We start from the raw sequence: 25,168 nt of genomic DNA, 5'->3' as shown, positions 1-25,168 counted from the left end.
GGCGTCCAAAAGGAAGCCGTTCAACCACCTCTACAGTGGGCACAATGACAGCAGACGAAGCGGGACCGCAGCTGTCATGGGGGTCAGCTTGCCCAAAAGTTGCAAAAAAGTGACATATGCAAGCAGCCAGTTCTTCTGAAAGAGCCGGAGGAGGCAAAGAACATCATCCACCCGGTGAGAGGACAGTTGTGCCGTCATAGTTGTGGTGTCCAATGTTATTCCAATAAAGTTCATCCTCTGAGAGAAGATAGGAATAGACTTAGACAAATTGACCCTGATGCCCAACCAAGCCACATGTGAAAGCAGAGTGGATGTATCCCGGACCACCTGAGCCCTTGACGGTGTGCGGATTAGCTAGTCGTCCAGGTGCAGCAACGGCTCCTATTAAGGCTAGAAAGCTGCTGCCTAGTCTCGCAAACCTGAACCGTTCTCTCCTGTGTCCCCGCCGCAGCTGAACCAAAAAGCTCCCCACTACTGCGAGCCCTCCTAAAGGCTGACGTCAAGGGGGACTCCGCCAGCCACACCTGGCGGTGCTCCTGGACCAAAAAAGAAAAAAAAAAAGAAAAATGATTGAAAAATGAGTACTGTATTGATGAATTCCTAAACTCACTGCAAATGTTTTTGGCCAAAAAACAGCTGCAAGACATTGGAGGAACCTGCATTCAGAGGTTCATAGGACCTCACAGATAGCAGCAGCAGCAGCAGGAGTAGCTTCAAAGACATGCTTCATGCTTTTCCATAGCTTTTTAACGGCTCTTCTCGTACTATGATGCATTTGCCTTACAAAAACCTTCCTAATACGCCCTTATCGAAACAAAACAGTTTGCTCTTTGAATCACAGACAAACATTTAACAATACCCAACTCTTAACAATTTGTGTGCCCTGCGATTGGTTGGCAAACAGTTCAGGGTGTACCCCACCTACTGCCCAAAGACAGCTGGGATGGGCTCCAGCACGCCCGCGTCTCTTTTGAGGATAAGCAGTTCGGATGATGGATGGATGGATATATAAAGACCCCACCATGAACAGGTTGATCTGTTGCTAGCATAAGTAACCTTGTCTGTCATATTAAATGTGTCAGATCAGCTGTAAAGTAAGTCAATGGACTGGACTTAAAAAGTGTGCTTCTACAAAGTGCACAAAATTGATGTCTCTCATTCATCCATTCACACACACTAATACATTTGAAAAACAGAGAGGCACCAAACAAAACGTACGTAACTGTTAGTCAGACTGTAATGATAAAATACTAGGTGCATTTCGCTGCAGAAAATTAATGTGACAAAGTCCTCAGCGATCATGCCACTTTAACACCTTCAATATGGCAGCGACGTTTACGTACGATACATTGATAAGGCGGGATTTATTTAGATCTCTATGTCAAGTTCTCGCATACCATTTGTGTACCGCAGAAATTTGTCCGGCGGAAGTTGGGACCTTGGCCTTGTCACAAAAGAAATGGCGAGCGGCATAGGCAGTAAGTAGTGTTTTTTGTTCTCCGTGGGGTCTTATTTGTATTTTAGAGCACACACCTATAGAGAATATACTCCAAACTCCGTTTTTTAGCTTGGTTTAGTTGCAAATAGGAGTTTTATCTGCTTAAAGAAACGTAACATCGTGTAGTTGTTTGTGTGTCACCATAGTGTTTCCCCCGTAATAACAGTCCCAAGCTAACGCGGGTTGTATGTTAGCCGCTTGTTAGAGTTCTCTTATCGTGTTTGACTATTGTTTCTGCAATTTCTCTTTCCAGTGACTTTCAATTTGTCACTGTAACCGACATGATTCAATTACAAGCAATACAGCTTAATTTGAAGGCGATGAAAACTAGTATCTATTAGGCTAGCCACCTACAATAAACTGGACAATGAATACGTCAACTCACATTGCTTTACGTTTACTCTTTAGTTTTGGATTGTTATATTGTATGCTGAACGTTTTGGTGTGTAGTCCGGTACCGTATTTTAACGATAATAAACCAAAATAATTCACGTAAATGGGTCTTAGTGCCTATAGTAACAACGGTAATAACTCCTGCAGGTTTTTCTTTTTTGTTGTTGTTCAATAAAGATGCACGTATCTCTTATACTTATCTGTTTTGATCTATAAAATATATTCTAATTGTATTCTTTTTAAATTAAGAGTGTAACGGTGAAAAAAATGTAGGAGACACCGAAAACGCATTTCTCAAGGCAAAAATGAAGTAAATAAATTAGTTTTAACTGGAGATGTGAAAATTCCAATTCCAACGCAAATGCTAGTTTCTTGAGACCTGCCGGTTAATATTGGTTAATATTTGAATGTCACAGTCAACAAAACAACTGTACATTGATGATTATGTTGATGTTAATTAAACATTGACCAATTCATTGTTTGGGAAACTTACACTTTAGCATCCTCAACAGGAACCATATAGTATAAACTGAAACTTATAATACTGTATCTCAATGTTGGTCTCATAAATTTATGATTTTATTTTCTTAATTTTTATGACTATTCTAATATCACAGTTTTCAGGTTCACTGTGGTCGAAATACTCCTTCATAATTTAGATAATTTAAATATATTCACATATTTTATTATTATTATTATTATTATTATTATTATTATTGTTTTTACTATTAGTAGTAGTAGTAGTTTATCGTGTTATATGCAAACATGAGTGTGTTTGTTCAGAATAAATTTTATAAAATGTCAGTCTAATGTAATTAGTTGATAACAATGCTTCTGATATGCAGACATAAGCATATTTGTTCAGAATACATTTTATAAAACGTCAGTCTAATTAAATTAGTTGATAACAATGCTTCTGAACATTTTATTGGTACTCACGGTGTCCCTACTTTATTCCAGAACATAAGATTCTGACTGTGGGGCCGACCGAGCCATGGTCAGTCAGAGAGAAACTGTGCCTGGCCTCCTCTGTTATGAGGAGTGGAGACCAAAACTGGTAAACCCACAACTTAATATCCCTCTTCTTTATTTATGTACAAAGTTTCTCATCTTAAAATAATATCACTTTGAATGATTTTCTTAATTAACTTGACGTAAATTTCTCTCTTCTAATAATTTTAGGGTATCTGTAAGTAGAGCCATCAAGCCTTTTTCTGAGCCTGGTCGACCACCTGACTGGTTCTCACAGAAGGTAAGAGATCTCGGCTGTTGTCTGCTGAGCAGGTAGCATTGGATTTAATTGATGTCGTCAATATCAGGGATTATTTATTAATCTGTTAATGTTTCAGCACTGTGCCTCACAATACTCTGAGCTGCTGGAAGCCACAGAAGCTCCGAAGTCAGTCTTGCAAAACACAAATATACAGACAAAATGTCAAAACAGTGATCAGTTATTGCTTTTGCCACATTTGTAATTTGTGTTAAACTTGACTTGTGTTCTAGACGTAAACGTGGTGAGAAGGGCGAGGTGGTTGAGACCATTGAAGATGTAATTGTTCGAAGACTGACTACTGAGAGGATAGAGGAGCTGAAAAAACTACTACGAGACACGCAAGAACAGTACAGGTAGCTACGACCTATAAATGAAGCTTTAAGTAAATATGTTGCGACTTTTACGCCCCTCACCCTATCTGTGATTTCTCTCTCTACAGGAAGTTGAAAAAGGAAGTGGATCTGATACAGACTGGTCACATGGACCCCCAGCTGAAAGAACTGTGGGCAGAAATAACATTGTAAGATTTGTTCAACCAGTTTAATTTCTTTCCTTTGATAAAGCATCCATGTCGTCAAAACGAAACTTTTCCTTCCCCTTTCTTTCAATTTTCCCCGGACAGAAAGAAGAAGCAGGATGAGGAGGAGGCAGAGCAGAAGAGGAAAGGAACAGAAATGGCATATCAAGGTGAGCAATGTGAAAAAATACAAATATCAGAATTTAGCTTATACAGATTCCTGAGTTGTACTGAAGAGAAATCCATGAAATAAAAATTAAAGTGTACACTTTACATAATAATTCTCTCAGTCTGAAGTGTTGAAAATTGCCTGAGAACAAATCACTTTACTGGCGGGGTACATTTTAGTCATCTGCAACAATGTATTTCTAGTTAGAAACTTTGTACCTGTACAGAAACATTACAGTTATCATTTTAAAGACGAAAAGAAAGTTCAGTGAATGCATATATTATTCTATGACTCTTTGTCTTTCAGCTCGTCAGGCAATTAAAAACACACCCAAGCGTCTGCCCACTGTCACTGTTCGGTCCCCTTTGGGGACCAGTCCCACTAGCCTGGACTCTCAGACGGACGCCTCAGTCCCCACACCACCCACCGAACCCGCAGGCATTGTCTCGGATGACACCAACACTCACTCTGTAAGTGCATGCTTGTCTATATATTAAAGTACTGGTCAAACGCAACCCGTTTCCAGGGATACTCCTATTTTTTTGTATTTTATGCCATCCGGTAGCAATTAGCTATTTCTCAAGTAACCTATTTGCAGATTTAATTGCAACCTATTCTTGCTTATTGACTGAAAAACTTGCATATTAACTGTTTTTTTGTGCTCAGGCCTAAGCCTTTCTAATATAAAAGTAGTACTTTGGCACAATCTTGGTGCTAAGGAACTATGTTTAAGTGGGGGGAGGCGCTGCATGACGTGACATAATTTAAAGCTCATTAGCTGGCTAATTTCCTATTCACATCCACTTAGCGGCTGGGAGTATCGTGAGTGGATTGAATAGTTTACAGCTGTTTAAGTGTTACCCAAGATAACATTTAGCCAGGGGACATCATGAGAATATTTAATATTGCGTTATAATGCAAAACTATTAGTTTTATTGCGTTATGACGCATTAAGTTCTCAGTTTTTATTGCGTTATTTCTCAATAAAATCATTATTGCAAATTAACGCAATGTTTTTTTTAGGAGGAGAATGAAAGACTTCCGCTTCCGAGTCCTAGCTTTAATGTCTTGAACCACTAGAGGGCAGACTAAGCCTGTGAGTGTGGTAACGCAGAAGAGAACAGTAGTCTTTCTTTTTGAAAGAACCCAACACAACACATCAGTCGGTATTTGACCCGGTTAGGGATGACAAGAGAGACGGGCGAAAACCCTGAGTGAACAAAAAAGTCTTGAGGCCCTTTTTAAAAGACTCCAGAGGCTGAGGATTTCTTAGATGCTTGGGAGGGTGGGCGTTCTAGGGCCATGGAGTTAAAGTCCTGGTCTCTCATGGTCCTGAGATTTGTTTGAGGCTGGAGGAGGAGGTTGCTGCCACCGGACAGCAGGTGCGAAGAGGATGTGTGCGGAATGAGGAGGTTTTTGAGATAGACTGGGGTGCTGCCATTGCGTTGAAGAGGTGGGTGAGGAGTGCAATTTTGTTGTGAATTCTGGAGGTTATGGGGAGCCAGTGCTGTCATGAGAGGCACCCAGGTCAATACCAGAAAATGATTGATGGCGGCTGAATTGGAGATGACCAAGTCGAGGGTGTGGCCCTTGTTGTGGGTGGAGGCATCAACATTTCGTGAGATTGAGACAATCCAGTATATGAGAGAAATCTGCTGCTAAGGGGAGGAGGGATTGTAGATGTATGATATTTTTAGAGGATAGACGGCTGAGGGAAGTAAGTAGATCATGAAACTCTGTGATGAACACTGGGTGTGTTTTTGACGGTCTGTAGATTAGAAGTATTACAATGGTCTGTGATGAGTTTTTGAATTTGATAGCCAGGTTTTTAGATCGGGTAGAGACAGTTTAAGTGTGTCACGGTGGAATACCGTGAGACCACCGCTCTGATCTTTCTGTGGTTAGACGGTGGAAACTGTAACAATAGTCACAATGACATTCTCTCTTTGTCCAGGGTGGGTGTTCACTACATTGCTCTTGTAGCCACAGATTCGACTGCTTCTGGTTGTTAGTATGATAGGCATGGACAGATATTAAATTCTAGCGGTATGATAACCGGGAGTAAAAATATCGCGGTATCGTGGTATTAAAATTAGAGCTCTAAAATGTCTGTCTTTGAAATATTTTGCTACATAAAAACTGCATTTTTTACATTGACCACAATCTATTTCATTTTTAAACAAAATATTGTATGTATATATTTGGTACATTAAGAAACGTGAAGTTTAAATAAATGAATGAATAAATGTTAACATTCTCCTTCAGTTTTAATTCTTCTTAGCAAGTTAACAGTGTCCCATCAATGCTGAGCTATTTTTTTAGAACACATCCTACTCATGTTGGACATGCTGGCACATACACATGTGCATGTGGTTGTTGTTAGAAGATCAGTAAGACATTGCAGTTTTCAACCTAAATGTAGGTGTTTGTTTAAGGGGGATTTTTTTTCTGCAGACATAATTTTTCAGTTGGCCCTTTAAAAGGGCATTTTAACTAAACGGGCAGTGTTTTAAGTAACACTGCCATACAAGTGTAAAATGAGGTTAGCCATAGTTATGTAAAAATGAGAAAACATAATACTCAGTCTTAACAGTAAAGACCATTGGTTCCTCTGCAAACATGCTTTAGGAAATAGGCGTTACAGAAGGAGCACAAAAACATGAAAATAGGCATGAATAGGTGCATTTTTATTTGATAATGTTGTGTTCTGAAAATTGGAATAGTGATTTGCAAGTCAATAACAGCCATACTGCTTTTTACAGTAAGTGTTTACTGCTTGATTACATCTCCGTGAACTTTGTTGACCACTCATTTAATTTTCTGCTGCTGCTCCAGGTCCAAGGTGTAGGTTTTTTTCTCCCGGTGACAGAAGCTCCAGGCCCAGGACTTAAAGATGGAGGCCATACAGCTCTTGTAGAGGACTCTTCACAGAAGAGGCTCCTGCCTCAGAAAGCTACACCCCCGCCCTCTCCTCTCCTGTCAGAACTGCTGAAAAAAGGCAACCACATCTCGGCCAGCCCCCGCCTTGTGAGAGCCAGCATAGCCTGAATTTAACAGTTCAAGAAACTATGAAGTCACATGATTCTTGAAGAAAAGCTATATCTACCATAGACAATTGGATTATAATGTATTGTTATCAGTGCATATGGTGTATTTGAGATTGCAGTCAAGTTAGATTATGGGCAGCAGACCATTCTCTCAAAAGATTGTCTTTTGTCAGAATAGTGTATTTGTTATCCCTTGCGAGATGCTGTCGTACAATAAAGTTAGACCATAACAACAATGCTAGAGCTCTCCGATGGTCTGTTGGGCAGAGACAAATTCAGCATGCTTTGTCAGCATTTGTTTCAGTTGATGCTTCTAAAAGGTCTTACATTTTATTTTCCAAAATGAAGGCCCCTAATTATGCTTCATACCCAGGCCTGTTTTTAACATTCTTAATAGTGCTTAAAACAATTTGTTTCCAATTCTGCCTAATCAGCTGTCAAGAAAAATAAAACTTTTAGTATGGTCAGTGTTTCTTTTGGATGAGTATAGCTAATTTGAGATTATTTGCGATATATTCTTGAGCTCATGTCCACTACTCACATTTTTTTGAATAAGGTCTTGAAAAAACTTTAGAAACTTGCAAATACCTTGTTTTGGTGAATGCCAAGTGTCCCCTGGTTTATATCAGACTACGTTTATTACAAGAGTAACAAATGATTGTGCTCTTACAGGTTACTGATGGAGACTCCTCTGGAAGCCTTAGCAACGGAATACAGACGTCTGCTGTTGTCACCACCTCGTTACCATCTGGCCATGATGTCATAACAGGTAAATGTACTTGTTGTAAAATAAAGTAAGTTTTGCTTGTCCTACGTTAACATTTTGTGCAAGTGAAACCTTCAATCCAAAAACCTACTTAGCTTGGTGATTCTTATATTTGGCATATAAGCAATGTTAATGAAGACTTAATTGTTACTTTGATTTGGCAGGAAGGTATGTTTTGTAATTTTTTTGCATTTCATGGTTACGAGCAACTACTCTTGTGATTGCTAAACTAACAGGCAGGACTCTACTCTCCATTAATGTTCTGCATTGAAGAAGGCCTGCAATGCACTGATTACACTTGTTTCAGCAAGAATTTTAACATACTATTTTTTGTCTGTAGTGGGGGAAGTTGAAGCTGCAGTGAAGGCGGAACTTGGTGAAGAGACGGGATTAGTAGAAGAAGACCTTGTCGCTGTCTCTTATATGGGAGACGAACTTGATCTGGAAACCGTAGGTGACATCATTGCCATCATTGAGGAAAAGGTACACACTTGGGCTGGGAATACCGTTTTCTTTTATGTGAACATGCTGGTCTTCAGTTCTATCATGTCCCCCAAAGATTTGACCTAGAATAGTAAAAAATATAAACGTAAAATAGTATTCCAGGCAGCATACTATGGTTTTGTAGTTGTCCATCTGCCTTAAAAGTAGTTAGTTTTTTTGGGTTTTTTTAAATTTTTTTTATTTTTTTCCAGAACACTGGTCAGTTATATTTGAATCATATTTACATTTTGTATTTACTTGACATCTCAATTCTGGGTGGTATATTGTATTGTCTATTTTCAGGGCCATTGAAAAGACCATTTTCATTTAAGTTTCATTTGAACAGCAGGTAGCAGTAGTGTGCAGTACAGGCAGAGCTCAGATCACTGCCATAGAGGTTACAGGCACAGACTGGATTGAAAGGTTATGTCAACAAAGATGTTAAAAACATCAAACATTTCATTTTCTGTAGGACTTGTCCTCATTAGGGTGATGGGTGGGATGGAATCAGTCCCATCTTACTTGGGGCAAGAGGTAATGTACACCGCTGACTGGTTGCCAGACAATCCGATAAATTGCAAACTTGTAAACATAGAAGGATGATTTAGGTACCACAAAGAAAAAAAGCAGCAAAAGTTTGTCCGCTTTGGCTCCATCAACATTTTTGCACATTTCATTTAAATTGAACCTAACCCGCCAATGGGAAACAAGCCCAAGACTGTATCAGTGTGAAATAATTCCATTAAATGTTTTGAATGAACCAATTGCAGAAGATCCTTCCAGTGTTTGTATCCCTGATTACACAATAATCAGACAATACAGTTACGCGTAAGCAATGACTTAAGGCTGGACTTGCACTGCAGGACTTGTGCCTAATCCGATTTACATGTACATTTCAAGTATCCAATATGTGTGTTAATGTTCACTGAATATATGGAAAAACTTGCATGCGCAGACGTTCAAAATGCATGTAAACAACTACATAAGTATCAATACCAGGCAGTGACAAAACGCAAGTAAACAATAATAAATAAATACAAATATTTAAAGCGGAAGTCAACCCCCCATAAATTCTTTGCGATAATATATTCTATGCACCTTTACTAGTCTAAACATGGCATTCTGATTAATATTGTGTTTGTGGAATATGAGTTAAGCAGCAAAATCCACCACTTTTTTAGCCATCTCAGGGTGCAGCCATTTTGTCACTCGCTGTCGACTGAAAATGACATCAAAGTTAGATATTCAATACATTTTTCATTTTCTTTGGATGCCGTTAAGTCATAGTCTTTTCTCCCACTTCACAAACAGAATAGTTTAATGACAATTGTTTGCAGAATTTAATACAGCCTCAACTAATATTTTATAACTGTGGTTAGTCAGTGAATGAAGAAGAAAGCTCATTAGTTTTATTCATAACCCTTTACAGCACTAATATTGTACTTGTGGTATCCATTTGATGATGCATTTCTATTGCATTTGAAATATGACTGCATATTACTTAGGCTAGGTTCACACCGCAGGCAAATGCGACCCAGAACTGATTTTTTTGCCCATATGCGACCTGTATCTGATTTTGTTATGACAGTCTGAACGGCTCGATTCCGATATTTTTTTTTTCAAATCCGACCTGGGTCACTTTCATATGTGGTCCAAAGTCGGATACGTATCTGGTTTTTTTTGTTGTTTTTTTTTACCATGCAACCGCGGTCTGAACGGCCAGGTCACATATATCCAACATTGACGTCATCCGGAGCCCGAAATGCGGAGTGGAAGTGGTGGCAGCAGGGAGGTCAAATCTGCAAAGTTGTTTTGAGTAACACTATTGACTTTATATTTTACTTTAATTTAATCCCACTTGAATCATGAAGCATAAAGTGGACATTTATGGTGATAGTAGTAATTCAGCCACAGTTCAGATCGATTCATTTTTTATGCACGGGTATGACGTGACGTCATCGTTAGTGATGGCTCTATGAATGATTAAAGCCTCGCTTTATAATTTCCCCCAAATACTTCTACCTCCTACCTAATCGCTTCTCTGTATAAATGCCCTGACATGCTGGACCACATTTACTTCTGCAAACACGTCGGGGGTGACGGCGTCTCTTCTTCTGCTCATGCGGGTCACTTTGGCGATGCGTGTGTTCACACAGCAGACAAGACCGAGGTCGCATTTATAATGTCATATGAATGCTTAGACACACACAAAAAAAAAGATTTTTCAAAAAATCCAATTTGAGAATTAAGACCTGCGATGTGAACCTAGCCTTTGTTATGTTTGCAAAGACCAAAGAAAACATGGATCTGCAATCACTTGTAAGGTAACTTTGACATGGTGCACAGTAGAAAAAGGACCTGGATGTTTTATTGAATTTATTCAACAGAACAGTGTCTTAAATTAACCTTGTCATCCAAACTGCAGTGGAACCTCAGTTCAGGAACAACCCTATTCACAAGTAAAGCCATTTTCTAGCAAATTATCGCTTTGGTTCACAAAGTATACCTCAGTTCGGGAACAACACAGCATCCACATGGAAGGAAATAATAGCTAAGCATGAGAAAGGTGTTCGTGTTTCTCATTTCACCACACAATTTGTTTTGGCGAAATCCTTCATCCGTTGGGGGGCCACTGCAGCGCCATGACCTTCACCGCTTTCAAAGCTGCATTGCAAGGAAGCTCCTGCTCGGCGCGTCGATTCGGCGTCTTCTCACATGCACATCCGCTAGCATCTGCTCTCTATTACTCGTTAGAAGAGAGATGCAAGAAAGGCTTCATTCATGTCTATTTCTTTTTAACTAATTCCATAAAAACAAGGTTAGCATAAATTGCTTTTGGGGCTGGAATGATTTAATTCAATTTCCTTCGTTTTAATTGAAAAAGTTGCCTTGGTTAACAAACATTTGGGTTTGTGAACAGTCTCGGAACAAATTTAGGTCTCAAATAACCTAATCAAGGTTCCACTATACAACATGTTGGGACTTTTGGCTTGTCACATCCAGGGTCACCATGGCGAGTCATTAGCATAATTTGTTTGGCACATTTTTCTTTTTTTTTTTTTTTTTTTTTTGAAGAATGCCCTTCCTGACACAATCCATGCATTTTTTTTATTCTGGGCTTGGGTCCGGCAGTAGCCGGGCACTTGCCGGGAATCAAACCGTCTGCAAAAAAGGGCCAGAATGTACCACTACACTCCACTGTACAGTATAAGGCAGCTCATTCGATAAAGCCTAATGAGAAGTCATTCTTGCTCTGCTTCCTAGGTGGATGATTCGGTGGAGGCTTTGGACGCCGCAGCAGTGGAAGCGGCACTGTCTCTGTGTGAAGAGGCCGTCTCAGAAGGACACACCCTGCCAGGCCCATGGGAAACTCAGGAACTAAAGGAGTCAGACCCAACATCCACTGCCCAAGACTCGGAGCACATAGAGGAGGCTTGCGATGCGGCGCCACTGTCAGTCCCCAGCCCGGATGGCCAAAATCAACCAGCAACTACAAGCACAGAAGAGCAGGCCAAGGGAAACTGTGAGCCAGCTGCGAGTGAAAGTGGCACCACTTTGTGTGGCACCTCGGAAGATGCCGCTGCTGGTGGTGACATTACAGAAGAGGGGGACGCAGGGAAGGTGGACACAAACGCAGTCGTGAAGAGTGAAGTTGAGGATTGGAACCAGCCTGAGGCGAACCCACCATGCCTAGGTGACCTCACAACCACACAGAACATGATGTGCCGGTTTAAAGATAATAATACCAATATCTTTTGGGCCCACAGATTCTGAGGACAGTTCTGTATCTGGTAGAGAGTCCAAGGTAAGAGGCAGAAACATGATTGTCTATTTGTCTAAATATGCTGCCGTTGGCGTAATTGCTGCACGTACTTGAACTCAGGGGGTGAAAGAGGAGGAAGCAGGGAGCGAGTGTGATCCTGAGGATGGAATGGAGCTGAAAGAGGAGTGCGGAGAAGGGGAGGGTCCCTATTTGTCTGAAGTGGAGCGAGCAGCCAGCGAGAGTGAAGACGGTTATGGGCCGCCGTCGCAACGCTACACAGCCGATTCACTGGCCAGCAGCCCGGCCTCTTCTTCCCAGCTGTGAGTGTCCACCTGCTCATGTCCTGCAGCCATACGTTCAGACTTTCTTTTCTCTTTGGGCTACCATTCTCCACTCTCTGTTCAAACCAGATCTACATGTGGTGAGGACCAAGAGGCTGTGCAAGCCCAGAAAATTTGGAAGAAAGCCATAATGCTGGTGTGGAGAGCTGCGGCTAATCACAGGTGCCGCTCTGCAGCTTTGCCTCAACCCAGAAAACAAATCAACACTGTCTGCCGTAATCATGTTCATTTTGCTCAACTCAGCTCTAGTTGTTGAACTTGTTTCTCTCAGGTATGCCAGTGTCTTCTTGCAGCCTGTGTCAGACGACATCGCTCCAGGGTACCACAGCATTGTACACAGGTGATATCGCAGTGTTGCTGCAATCTATTTCAACAACCGGCCTCTCGAAATATTCACATGTACACTTTGACTTGTGACTGCTTCTACTTAGGAGTTTTTTTGCGTTGCGAGCCTTCAATTGGTCGAAAATTTGTGAGCCAACATTGGAGGCTCACTTACAACACGACAATTCTTGTTGCGGCTCAGCTTGTCCCGAAGAATTACAATTTATAAAACAAGTTAATTTCTTTACATTCTAGTTTATTATGATTTATTGGTGATTTAATTGATTACATTTATACAACACATTGCTATTTTTCTTTGATTAAAAACTGCAAAGCGCATCGCTGTAATTGTATTCAGCCCAACTTTTTCATGAAATATAAGTTTTTTACGTTTCCATTTTTTCAAAATGTACAATAAACCATCTTCTCCTTTGCCAAAACTCATCCCACCACAGACCAATGGACCTGTCTGCAATTAAGAAGAATATCGAATCCGGTGTGATCCGTACAACGGCAGAATTCCAGCGGGACATCATGCTGATGTTTCAGAATGCTGTGATGTACAACTCGTCAGACCACGACGTCTACCACATGGCCCTGGAGATGCAGCGGGATGTCCTGGAACACGTCCAGCAGTTCCTGGCCACGCAGCTCATCATGCAGACTTCAGAGAGCGCCATCTCCGCCAAGAGCCTCCGTGGCAGGGAGGGAAATCGCAAACCGGGCGAGCCAGCTGAGAAGGTGTGTTGAGCAACTTAAATTAGGCTAAAATGACATAGAGATTCCTCAGACATACTCTGATTAGGTTTGTTTGAACTGCGACAATATATCTGTTCAGGTCTACCAAGAATCAGATTTAAAAATAACCACATGGCAACCACATATACAAGGATGCCCCGATGGTACTTTTATTAGGTTCGAATGTGACTTACAGGAAACTCCCTCTAGCATGGCTTCCAGGTATTGGTATTTCGCCCCTTTTTTAAAAAAATGTTTTTTTTTAAATGTTATTGTTTTCCAGCATTTTGCGGCAGGGTTTTCAGTTGATAATCCCGCTCATCATGATAAAATACCCGCATCTACTGATTCAGCCTATCAGAGCGTCACTATTGTTTTGTCAGCCACTGATTGGTGGTTACATTCTTCTCTCCTTGCTGATCACATCCGCGTATCCCATGCTGTACATCATGTCATGTTAGCCCAATGGGATCCTGACATGAGTCATGCATTGCAGTTCCATAACAGCATTGGCTACGTTTAGACGTTGGACAATTTTTTTTTTAATCTGATCACATTTGGGATTTAAATTATTATCGGATGCGCTTTTTTTCATGAAGACTAAAAATATTGATCCGATTAGGTCTTGTGTGTTCATGCATCGCACTTTCGATCGGAACAAATTATTTTGACATGTGCAGATTGACCATGTCTACTGGAAGTGGTAGTAGTGGAAGAAGGCGGCGGCGGCGGCGTAGAGACTTCCGTGTCAACAAAGCAAGTGTTTTCATGCGTCCCGATTGGATTATCTATCGACATAAACCACCCCTTTTGCTCGGAATAAACTCTTGATTGGGATGGGCTTGATCGGGTTACAATATTCCAAATGGGGTGTGTACATGAAGCATTCATATTTTAATCTGAATAAATGTGTTCATGTAAAAATAGCCACTGATGGAGCCTCCCTAAAGTGTATTTTCTATATCTCAGATTTCAGGGGTGTACTGGAACGTAGCCCCCGGGATAGACGGGGCAGTGACTGTAGTTCACTCTGAGCATTAATATGTAACTAATTGGAACACTTGCTTGAGTTGACATGCTCAAGGTCGAGTAAAATGGATGTATGACTGAAGTGATTACAGATTATGGAATTAGTCTTTGGTCCCTGTGTAACACTGCTGCCTAAATGCCTCAGATTATAAATTTAAGACTTTTTCTTCTGGTGAGAATGTGCCTTCAGCTGCATCTGTGCCTTTGATTGTACATAGAAACACACTGCACAACTTCCTCTGGGTCGCCGCCACAGTTATTTCTATGCTTGTCATCTTTTATCAATCTCTTTGGCAGTGACCCGAATATTTGCCTTTTTTAACAAATTCATGGTATCACAATCATGAGTATATGATTTTCCCCAGCAAGTCAGACAGTGACGTGTGATTCTCTCTATTGTCTGTGACTGTTGAATTTAACCTTGTTATTAAGGTATGCACACATGCTTAAGAACACACAACGGGAAACTCAAGACTTTGTCTTTATGTGCTTGACTGTCTCCTCCCTGCTCACCCTTAAGTGCTGTGGTGCAATCATTCCTGCCAAAATCTTTTCCTGCATGAGGCTTCACTTCTCCTCACCCAACGGCTCTCTCTCTGTCTGTTTGTGTGTGTTTGTGTGTTTGTGGGCGCCTGTATGTACGTGTTTGCCAGCCACTTGACTCAGCTGTTTTGTCACTTGCTGTTGTTACGTGAATGTCCGATGACCTGCGTGTATGTGATTGAACGTTGTTCTTATTAGCCTGATGAAGGACCATTAAATGTCTCAGAATGTGGTCCTTTTCCTCATTTGACACATTGACGTTTAGCATAACATTTCACAAAAAGTACGGAAATCTGTGTTGGATCGATTTTTTTCTTTGGTGTAACGATGCTTTTTGACAATCTTGGAAATTTCTATTAATGTTATACCTTGGCGAGCCTGCTTATTACCCTTAAAATGGTGCCCATGAAAAATGTTCTAAATATTTTCTGCTAATGCTAAACAGTTTTATTTTGCTGTTACCATTGACTCATGTTGAGTGTTTAGTAGCGTGGGGTTGGTTGAAGTTTGAGGAAACAATCATTTTGGCAATTTAACACTGTATTTGTTCAACAATCAGGAGTGCACAGAACCACACATAGCCACAATGGCCCGACACCTCCTCATGATGATCAGCAGCTTGGCCACACACTGCTGTGGCATGACTATCTCATTCTTCAACCAGTTGTGTTGGTCATCCTTAGCATGATCAGCACGTCCAAGCTGAGCCCACACATGTTGAACTGGGCTGAGGTCACGACTGCTGGTAGTACTGGCAAATTCGAGAGGTAGTCTCGTTGTCATCTTGGGCGATGGGTCCCAGACTCCGGAGATATCAAATTGTTATCTTTCTGCATTGACATTGCCATTGATGATGATGATGATGATGATGAGTTTTCCCAGTGAGGCAGATGCTGCCACACACCATCACACTGCATCCTCCAAAGGATGTTACTCTATCAGTGCAGCAATCAGCACAGAGGTGCCCACTTTGCAGCCTGCCGCTGACATCATCGTTGCATGGAACTTAAAGTTTGCAGACGGTACGAGCGCTCGTACCAAGCAGTGCTACGACTTGGATTTGCGGACGCCATCTTAAAGGTGCCCTATTGGTCCAGATCAGGCAAATGTGGCGTGTCGATTCTTAAAGCAGACACCTGAACAGTGTGGCAGGGCCCGTTGCTCAAGCTAGTGGTACCACAACTTTCGAGAAATCTGCTCAATACAACTACAGTGGCATCAAAGCAAATTGTCCATCCATCCATTAGTAGAAAAAGGAAAACATGAACAATCCGTTCCAAACCTGTAATCAAGGTTTAGTCAAATGCCCGTTCCAAGTACCTTTGTGAAGCTTGTTGTCATTGCTGAGTTGCGGTTGTGCTGACGTTGTTCCGTCGACATATCTAAGCCAGCAAATCCAAATAAACGGCTCAAAAACAGATCATAAGAAAGCCGAGTTTGCTGCGGTTGTACCTGTGGTGTGCATGTATCGTGTACGTGTGTAAAATGTCTGTGGCAGCATGTGCACATCAGCCGCTTCACACTGACCAGCACACACTAATGACATCCAATGCAACAGCTGTATCAGATATTATGCCTTAAAAAGATGGTGCTCAGCTTTGAGTGACGTCATGTGAGAGCTATTCATTTCACCATATTTTCAAATACTTTGGTTAACCTCATTTAGTTACATGAGAGGACTGTGGACTGACCATTAATATCGATTTGTGGGGGGAAAATAATGCAATTTGCCCAATTTTGACATGGGAGGTCTCAGGACACCAGACGCCAGCGATGAGCAAATTGTCAAATGAAAACGTCTGGGTCAATCAGGACAAAATGTAAGTCTTTGTAAAATGATTGCTACAGCTCTTGTATTGCAGACCACAATATTGTACAAGTACTGCCTTGTTAGCGTCTGATGGCCTGTGCGTTTTTCTGTACTTTGCTTGTTTTTCTTTGGACGCTCGTCTTTCCACTTGCTTACCCATACGATGGACACTTAAGTGACGCTTGCCTTCTCACGCCTGCGTGCGTGCGTGTGTGCGCGTGCGTGCATGTGTGTTCTCTCCTTCTCACTCCAATGTGTGTCCTTCTGCAGGACATGGTCCCAATGGCCTCTCCTGCTTTCCTTCTCTCTCTCTTTGTAAGTATGCAGGTTATTGATCAGATATCACCAGAAGCAGGCCGCTTTCTGTCATCGCAACCACCTCATCAGTTCACTCGTCTTCTCTTTTCCGTTTGACATTTGTGGCATGGTCGAAGTGTATTAGGCCATAGAAATACAAGCTATTCAAATTTGGGGTGGTGGAGTGACATTATCAGTAAGCAATAAGTACTCTTACAAAATACAAACAGAAATTTCTAATGCTTTCAATAGTCGTGAAATGGGTCGGTTCTGGATTTACAGCAGCAAAGTGGAGCGCAGCAGCAAACAATAATTAAATCACAGAATCCAAAAATCTTACATGAACATCAGGCAATACTACTGAGCAGAATGAAAGCCGCAGTGTATGAATGCATGTTGACGTGAATGGCAAGATGGACACAAATGCACAGTGGATATCATATAGTGACTGTAAAAGGCAGCAACATTTTGTGGCGACTATAAACAAATCAACAGTACTTGGGACGGAAACAAGCAAAAATAACTATGAGTAGGGAATGACAACGATACAGGGATAACTACCATATTTTCCGGACTATAAGACACTACTTTTTTCCTTGGTTTTGAACCATGCGGCTTATAGAATGGTGCGGCTATTCTGTGGATTTTTCTTCCACCGCTAGGGGCGCTAGCGGCCTCAGTGTATGGCAGGTTTTCAAAAAGTATTCATCAAAAAATAAAAATGAAAAATACAGCCATATTTCAGAGAGCCTCATTGTTTCAAAGAGATGAGTTGACTTTGTACATACCCGCGGGCACTCATAAAAGGCGCGTGATTGGCTCCCGGCGCGATATCTGGATTCATCCCGTGAGCTGGTTGGCTGGATATCTATCTGGATTCAGATGATTACGTTTTGTGGAACCACTTGATGAAATAAAATTGAGTAAGTTCAACAAAAACGTTTTTCAGTGTAGGCCACTTATCTACAAATAAGGCATCTGTGTTTACTTTAGAAAACAATGATCAACACTTTTTCTTTTCTTTTCCTGACATGTTGCGGACCAAATCAGTAAGCGAATCATAATCAATTAATATTTTATTGTCTGCGCTGTTGATTTGAAATAATGTCTTGTTTCTGATGGAAAGGATGGATATTAAAAAAATATTTTATTTCTTACAGGTAACAGCAAATCATTTTTCATATCAAATCATTTTTAGGATAATTAAAATGGGTTTTACAGTCTGTAGGGCTGCAACCAACGATTTTGATAATTGATAAATCTGTTGATTATTGCCAAACACTTGGACAATTTTGGATTAAACAAGGTCTCAAAATCATTAATCGATTATCAAAGTAATAATAAACGATTAGTTAATTGTTGCACCTGTAATGTTCTTTTTGTATCCAAAAAATAATCAAGCTAAACCTCTAAACAGTCATTTGTAAATTATCACTACTATGCAAACATTAATATGTTGTGTTTCCCCCTACAATCTCCGCCCCGATAATGAACTGTTATTGCTGTTATCCCAGTAGCGCTTTTGGACTGTATAAGAGTTGAGCTCAGTCTGAGCACCACATGGATTTGAAAGGCTATCTGCCACGTGATGGCCAAGTTAGTCACCTTTTGACCAGTGCTGCTACTTGTTGCAACTCAACTGTCCTCACTGCTTATCAGTGTTTGCTTTGTGGGTTCTACGCATAGTTCAGTTGAGTTAAATCAGATGAATTTCCATTACTGCTGTGCAGACTGACTAAATGCAATTATTGACTGATCAGTGTGCTCTAGCTTAGTTGCAACTGTGCGTGGTGTTGACATCCCTGTGCTGGAGCGCTCATGCTTGGTTGCGTTTGGCAGGTTGCATCTGTTGCACAAGGCACAGAATAATTGCTCTGGCCTTCAATTGACAGAAAGGATGCGCAAATATAAACTTATAATGGTAGTTAGATATTTCACTTGTACTTTAAGACTGAAGTAACAATGAAGTTACTAACAGTTGTAAATAAATACGTATATGTTGGCCGGTTTTTCAAGGAAACTCGGTTAACAAATCTTGATACAAAGCAGCATATTTTCCAGCTACAGAGTAGAGCTCGATTCACTTTGATACCGGCCAGCCAACTGTATATGACTGAATTTGAGCGCGAGCTGGCACGCCCCGAATGGTCGTCAGCCAATCATACGGCATGTATAGACAAACAACCTGTCATGTCACACCTTAAGACAACTTTGCGGAGTGCCTGAAGAAAAGCCACGTAAACGCAAGCTTGCAGGGAGAACATGCAAACTCCGCACAGTAAGGCCTGGATTTGATCCCACAGCCTCAAAATTGTCAGGTGGAAGTGCCGCCAAAATTCATACGGTTCCTTTTAAAGCAGGAGGGGAAAGCGTTAAACATCTTAATTTAATTTCAGGAGTAGAATTTAAGGATCTGTTTAAGTATGTCACTTTTTTTTTTTTTTTTTTTTTTTTTAGCAAAGGTGGCCAGCATCACGAGATGCTGAAAACATTTTTTTTTTGGGGGGGGTCAAATGATGACCATTATTTTAAGGTGACAGTATTGTTAACGTAGTTATTTGGAACAACACTAAACATCATTGCCTGGTCGTGATGGGAAAATTAAGCTTCAAATTTCATAAACTTCATAAACCAGTTGTTGTATTTTTGACTCCTGTCGATGGCACTGTTGGTTAAAGAAAGGGGTTGAAGAAATGGCAAGTCAGTGTCTTATCAGAGGTGGGCATTTTACTAAAGTTTGCCGGTCCGTCATCTGTCAGCAGTCTGGGTACGCGTCTGACATCTACCAATCCGTCATTTTTTTCAGGACGACCCAAACTGTAGTTAGTTGTCTGTTGGTGAGTCCATCATGTTATTTTAACCGCACTTCCGTCGGTAAACGTCAACAGTCCGACAGTTCGGTCAATCCGGAAATAAAAAAGTCCAACAGATGAAAAATCCATCCATCCATCATCTGAACCGATTTGATTAAAATGGTAAATGGAGTTCGGTATCTGCATCATACTGTCAGCTTGCTGTTCAAACAGTTTTACTCTCACATATATTTGACATTTCACATAAGCTACACTTATCTGCCAATCTATTGAATTGTTAAGTGGGAGCCTGCCGCCGCTTTAACTCTTAAAAGTTTGACTTTAAAGTTTTGCTTAACTTAACCAGAATCCCGTGTCACATTGGCTACGTTTACATGCAGCCAATAAACCTTTTAAAACCCGAATATTGTCAGTATTTGGGTTTTTAAAAGCCATGAAAACGAGCACAATAACCCAAATATGCACTTATTCAGGTTTTTTAAATTCCGAATAGCATGCCTGGGTTACTCCCTTTCCAACCCGAATATGCGTGCATGTATACGGCGATCAGAATATCCTGAACGCATGGGACACTCTGCGCATGCTCAACCGCAAGAAATCTTGGTCTTTGTAGTACAGGAAGTGCTTGTATGCGCACTTTTTGGCATGCAACCCATTGGAAATACGCGTTTAGTGATAAACAACAAGCGAGAGTATGACACCACACTTTTAAAGTGAGGAGGAAAACGTCTGCTTCATCCGTGCGGTGAGTGACATGAATATAATATGTTTTATTGACGGAAGCAAGGAACAAGCAGGGATGATGTATAATTGCGTCATGCAGTCCGTGCGTCGCCCTTTCAACTGGGTTATTCAAATGTGGGGGTTAACTCTGTCCGCTCAAGCCGAATGACTCAGAAATTGAAATTTTGACCGTAGCCAGACTATTAACTGCATGTCAACGTAGTCATTGTTCCCAAAAGTACAATCCTGGTGGATTAAAATGCTTCCTAGTCCTTGTGCAAACCCTAATAATTTTGCCATGACAAAAATGTTGTTTTTCTTTTCCAATTCATCCTCTTTTTCTTTTATTTCTTCTTCTGCATTTTAAGCGGTTGGCAAACAACTTTTGGTGCATTACTGCTCCCTCCTGAAATGGCGTGTGGGGCTGCAAAATATCGTTTTACAACCTCCGAATACCACTCTTTCCAAAAATGAAAATGTAAAACTTAACTCACAAGAACTTCCCTGTAAAATTGTGTCTGTATTCAAAGCTACTTTATTACCTCTTAACTCATTAATAGCTCCGAGCCTGAGTAACTCATGATTCTCTCGTTGGTGCATGCTGCCACCTGCTGTACATATACAGTCAATGCAGTCTGGGTCGCGTTTCCGTCTCTCGTCAGCAAAACGGACGTCCGTCAATGTACTGTGAGGTCCGTTCAGACTTGAGTGATGATTACACAGATGGACAAAAATCCACTTCCGTCTGTGCTTTGTCAGCCTTTTTTTTTTTTTTTTTTTTTTTTTTTTTTTTTTAAGTTTCCTGTCTATCGTCTAACGTTAGCAAAACGAGCGTCCGTCAGTGACGGACAGACGGACCGGCCCGTCAGTCAGACGAAATGTCCACCTCAGGTGTCTATGTTGAACAGAGAGTGCCATCTAGAGCAGTGTTTCTCAACCTTTATTAAGTCAAGGCACATCTTTCACATCGGAAAAAAATTCACGGCACACCACATAGCAAAATGATTCACAAAATGTATATAAAAAGGTTAATTATGTAACTTCAGTCATTTAATGGAAGAGCATTTCATTGTCCTGCCTGTTACTATACACGTTTGGCTTAACCCCCAAAAACATTATTAGAATTTTTTTATTTTATTTTTTTGTCAAAATAGTCATTGGGGAATTTTCCACGGCACACCTGAAGATAAAAATATAAAATATATTAAAAATCTAAAAATAAATAACAAACCGTTTTTTTTTTAATTAGAAATATATTTTCTTTGTCAAAATAATAATTTCCTGCGGCACACCTGATGATCTCTCACGGCACACTAATGTGCCACGGCACACTGGTTGAGAATCACTGATCTAGAGGAGTCAAAAATACAAGAACGGGTTTGTGAATTTGAAGCTTCATTTTTTTTCCCCCCATAACTAGTGCCTAGCCAACAAATAACGTTTTATTTCTTTTTTTTTTCAGTCCCCTGAAACCTGACAGTTCCATCTTTGAACACCCACATGAAGTGTGTCCAATTGCTCCGTTCAATTCTAGTCAGTCCTAGCGCACTTACACATGCCTCTTTCATGTCTCTTTTTTTTTCTGTCTGCATGATGTAATTCTTTTCTTCCTTTGAGTTGGATTTTGACCATCATTTTTTCTGTTCTCCATCTGAGGAGGACACCCCCAACACACACACACACACACACACACCTCCTACCCCTCAGAGGTGGACCTGTATCTGTGTGTGTGTGTGTGTGTGTGTGCCTCAGTTACCTCCCCTCACTCTGTGCAGATGATCTTCAACTTTCTCAAGCTAAACGTTAATTTTTGGTCTTGCTCTCCCCCCCTCTTTGTTTGCTTCCTCCTCCTCCTCTCTTTCTTCACTACAGGATGGCGGCACCAGGGGTCGCCGTAGTGCAATGGAGGCTGACCTGAAAATGAAGAAATAGACTTGAACAAAAGCCACGAAGGCGAAGATGGAAATGTATGGCTTTGGTCTAGTAGTTCAGTCGAGAGGAGCTGTTCAGTGCGTGGGCTTATGGTGTATTAGCGCCTGTGCTAGTGCATTTGTTCTTTTCTATAGATGAGCGTACGGTACATGCGGATGTGTTGATGTGTTTCCATAGAGCGACATCTCTCTTTTTTTGTTTTCTTCTGCAGTTAGCGCCTCGGACCATATTGCAACATCTAATTTGGTGGTGCATTCAAAGACATTTGAAAAATGTACTTCCTGTGAAACTGGAAGACTTTTCCTGCTATCGAATCAGTTTGCTTTGTTTTTCCACCTATTGACTTGAATGTTGTTGGCAGTTTTGAAGAAAAAATGTTGACCTTTTCTCCATGTTCTCTATATTTTTTTAACGTTAATTGTAATATTTATTTTTTAAATATGTTTTTGAGAAGTCAAGGATTTGGAGTTGCTGATTGGAATTGTCCATTGTGACAAATGGTAAATAACAATCATTAAGTACTGTTGGGTGACGTTTTTGCACATTGTTCAGTTGTTGACTCCCATTCTCTGTCAGTGTCACTGAATGCACCACCACAGTTTCACGATGAGCAGTCCATGTCCCAGGGTTGTGTTCAAGGGACTTGATTCATCATCAGCTCTAACTAGCGCTCAACCAATTTGAAAAATGATCTACTGGTAATTGCATTTTTTTCCTCAATACTACGATTGCAATTATTTTTTGTACTTTTTTTTTTTTTAATAAATACAAGCGATAAATTTATCTGTATTACAGTAAATTATAAGATTCATTATACCTAAATGCTTTGGTCTAACACTAAAATACCACCACAACTATAAATACAAAAGACAGCTTATTTGTCTACTGTAATTAGATGTTAATCATCACTTAGACTTGCAGTCTTTTAAGCATTCATTACAATATTGTACCAAACAAGTGTGGCGTAAAGTGGTTAGCATAAATCAATAAGTCATGCGGTTTTTTTTTCTTTTTTTGTCCCCAAATTGCAGCCTTTGCGTTTTAAAAATAGCGTTCTACTACATTTTAATGTTGATTTTTTTCAACTGCGTTAAACAACAGTGAACAGAGCCCACACATGCCTTCCTGGACAAAATCAAGACATTAGTCAGACCTTGATGGAGGCTGCAGGAGCGGTCCAAAGCGGAGTCAAATTGTGTCGAGTCAGTTTGCTGAACTAGTATTGATGTATCCTGTTATCGCTTAGGATGTTGCCAGAATTTGTGGCGTGATCTGAGACAGCTTGTGTAATGTGTTCTAGATGAGAGTTAAAAAAAAAACAACAAAAAAAAACATGTTTTGTGCCCATGTGTTGGACCATTTAGAGTTTGTGTTTGGGTAGCAGATACATGTATCATATGTTTTGTTGTACATTTGTTAAATAAAAGATTTGTTTTAAGCTATGATACTGTCCTAATTGCTGCACATTTGATAAAACAAAGAAGGCAGTAGATCCCCCCCTCCCTCCCTCGCTCCCCCGCGTGAAAAATGAAGTGAGTTTTTCCAGCATTTGATACTCTAAACCAATGGTTCTTAAATGGGGGTATGTGAAGGTGCATCGGGGGGGTACTTGAAGTTTCAGATTATACTTAAAAATTCACATCAATGCAAAAAAAAACAAGAACAAAAAAGGAGCTTGATCACAGCAGTTGCCTCCCTGCCACCTAGAATGACAAACATCCTCAGTGAAGCACAAGTCCACCAAGTGTTTCATTAAAATGTCTCACTAAATGCAAAAACACACAGTTCAGTGGATCAATGCACTAAGCAGTGTTGACCGTTGGTAATTTTGTCAGTTTTCGTTCTGTACTTTATGGTGATTATTCTTTTATGCACAAATTAATTGCCCAACTGCCCAAGGAGATCAGAGACCGAATTGGGGCAAGACACAGATGTGACCAAGGTTACAAAATAATTTCTGCAGCATTATTGAGAGAGGTAAAGAAGAACCCAAAGATCACTGGCTGAGCTCCAGAGATGCGGTTGGGAGATGGGAGAAAGTTCCACAAAGTCAACTATCACCGCAGACCTCCACCAGTCGGAGCTTTATGGCAGAGTGGCCCGACGGATGCCTCGCCCGCATAGTGTTTGCCGAAAAGCACATGAAGGACTCCCGGACTATATGAGAAATAAGACCCTCTGGTCTAATGAGACCAAGATTGAACTTTTTGGTGTTAATTCTAAGCGGTATGTGTGGACGAAACCAGGCACTGCTCATCACCTGCCCAATATAAGGGAGAGGATCTGCAAGGAAGGATGACAGAGGATCCCCAAATCGGGTGTGAAAAAACTTGTTGCATCATTCCCAAGAACACTCATGGTTGTACTAGCTCAAAGGAGTGCGTCTAGTCAATAAAATGTGTCAGGGTCTGAATACGTATCACCATATGATATTTCAGTTTTTCTTTTTTCGTAAATATCGACCAATCATGGCTTCTCTTCAGAAAACGGGAGCTGTGATTGGTCATTACCTGAGCGACTGAGATGTCATTTTCAGTTGACAGAAGTGACAAAATGGCCGCTCTGAGATGGCTAAAACGGGTGGATCTTGCTGTTTAACCTGTATGCAATATAAATCAGAATGCCATGTTCTAACATGTGGAGGGTCATAGAACATAATTTTGTAAAGACTTTGTCGGGTTGACTTCCACTTTATTATTAGTTTTGAAA

At 40.7% G+C, this 25,168-nt stretch overlaps 1 protein-coding gene across 2 annotated transcripts; it reads left to right on the top strand.

The window, feature by feature from the left end:
- The first annotated feature begins 1,413 nt into the window (after nucleotides 1–1,413).
- brd8b (bromodomain containing 8b) lies at nucleotides 1,414–23,901 on the top strand. 2 transcript variants are annotated; one of them, XM_086023721.1, is made up of 19 exons: nucleotides 1,414–1,478; nucleotides 2,852–2,948; nucleotides 3,074–3,143; nucleotides 3,241–3,290; nucleotides 3,395–3,517; nucleotides 3,604–3,684; nucleotides 3,787–3,851; nucleotides 4,157–4,320; nucleotides 6,686–6,877; nucleotides 7,570–7,666; nucleotides 8,004–8,146; nucleotides 11,411–11,840; nucleotides 11,914–11,951; nucleotides 12,030–12,229; nucleotides 12,320–12,412; nucleotides 12,522–12,590; nucleotides 13,030–13,315; nucleotides 16,965–17,009; nucleotides 22,400–23,901. In XM_086023721.1, the coding sequence occupies exons 1-19, from the start codon at nucleotides 1,460–1,462 to the stop codon at nucleotides 22,457–22,459; spliced, it is 2,322 nt and encodes a 773-aa protein (XP_085879847.1). In that variant the 5' UTR covers nucleotides 1,414–1,459; the 3' UTR covers nucleotides 22,460–23,901. The 2 variants fall into 2 exon arrangements, with proteins under 2 accessions (XP_085879847.1, XP_085879848.1); XM_086023722.1 differs by lacking the exon at nucleotides 16,965–17,009.
- Nucleotides 23,902–25,168: the final 1,267 nt, after the last annotated feature.

Source organism: Filicampus tigris, chromosome 2 (genome assembly GCF_054856515.1).
Source record: "Filicampus tigris isolate MCC_2025a chromosome 2, RoL_Ftig_1.0, whole genome shotgun sequence".
NCBI lineage: Eukaryota > Metazoa > Chordata > Actinopteri > Syngnathiformes > Syngnathidae > Filicampus > Filicampus tigris.
Note: the sequence above shows the minus strand (reverse complement) of the source record. Positions and strands in the feature narration are given on the sequence as shown.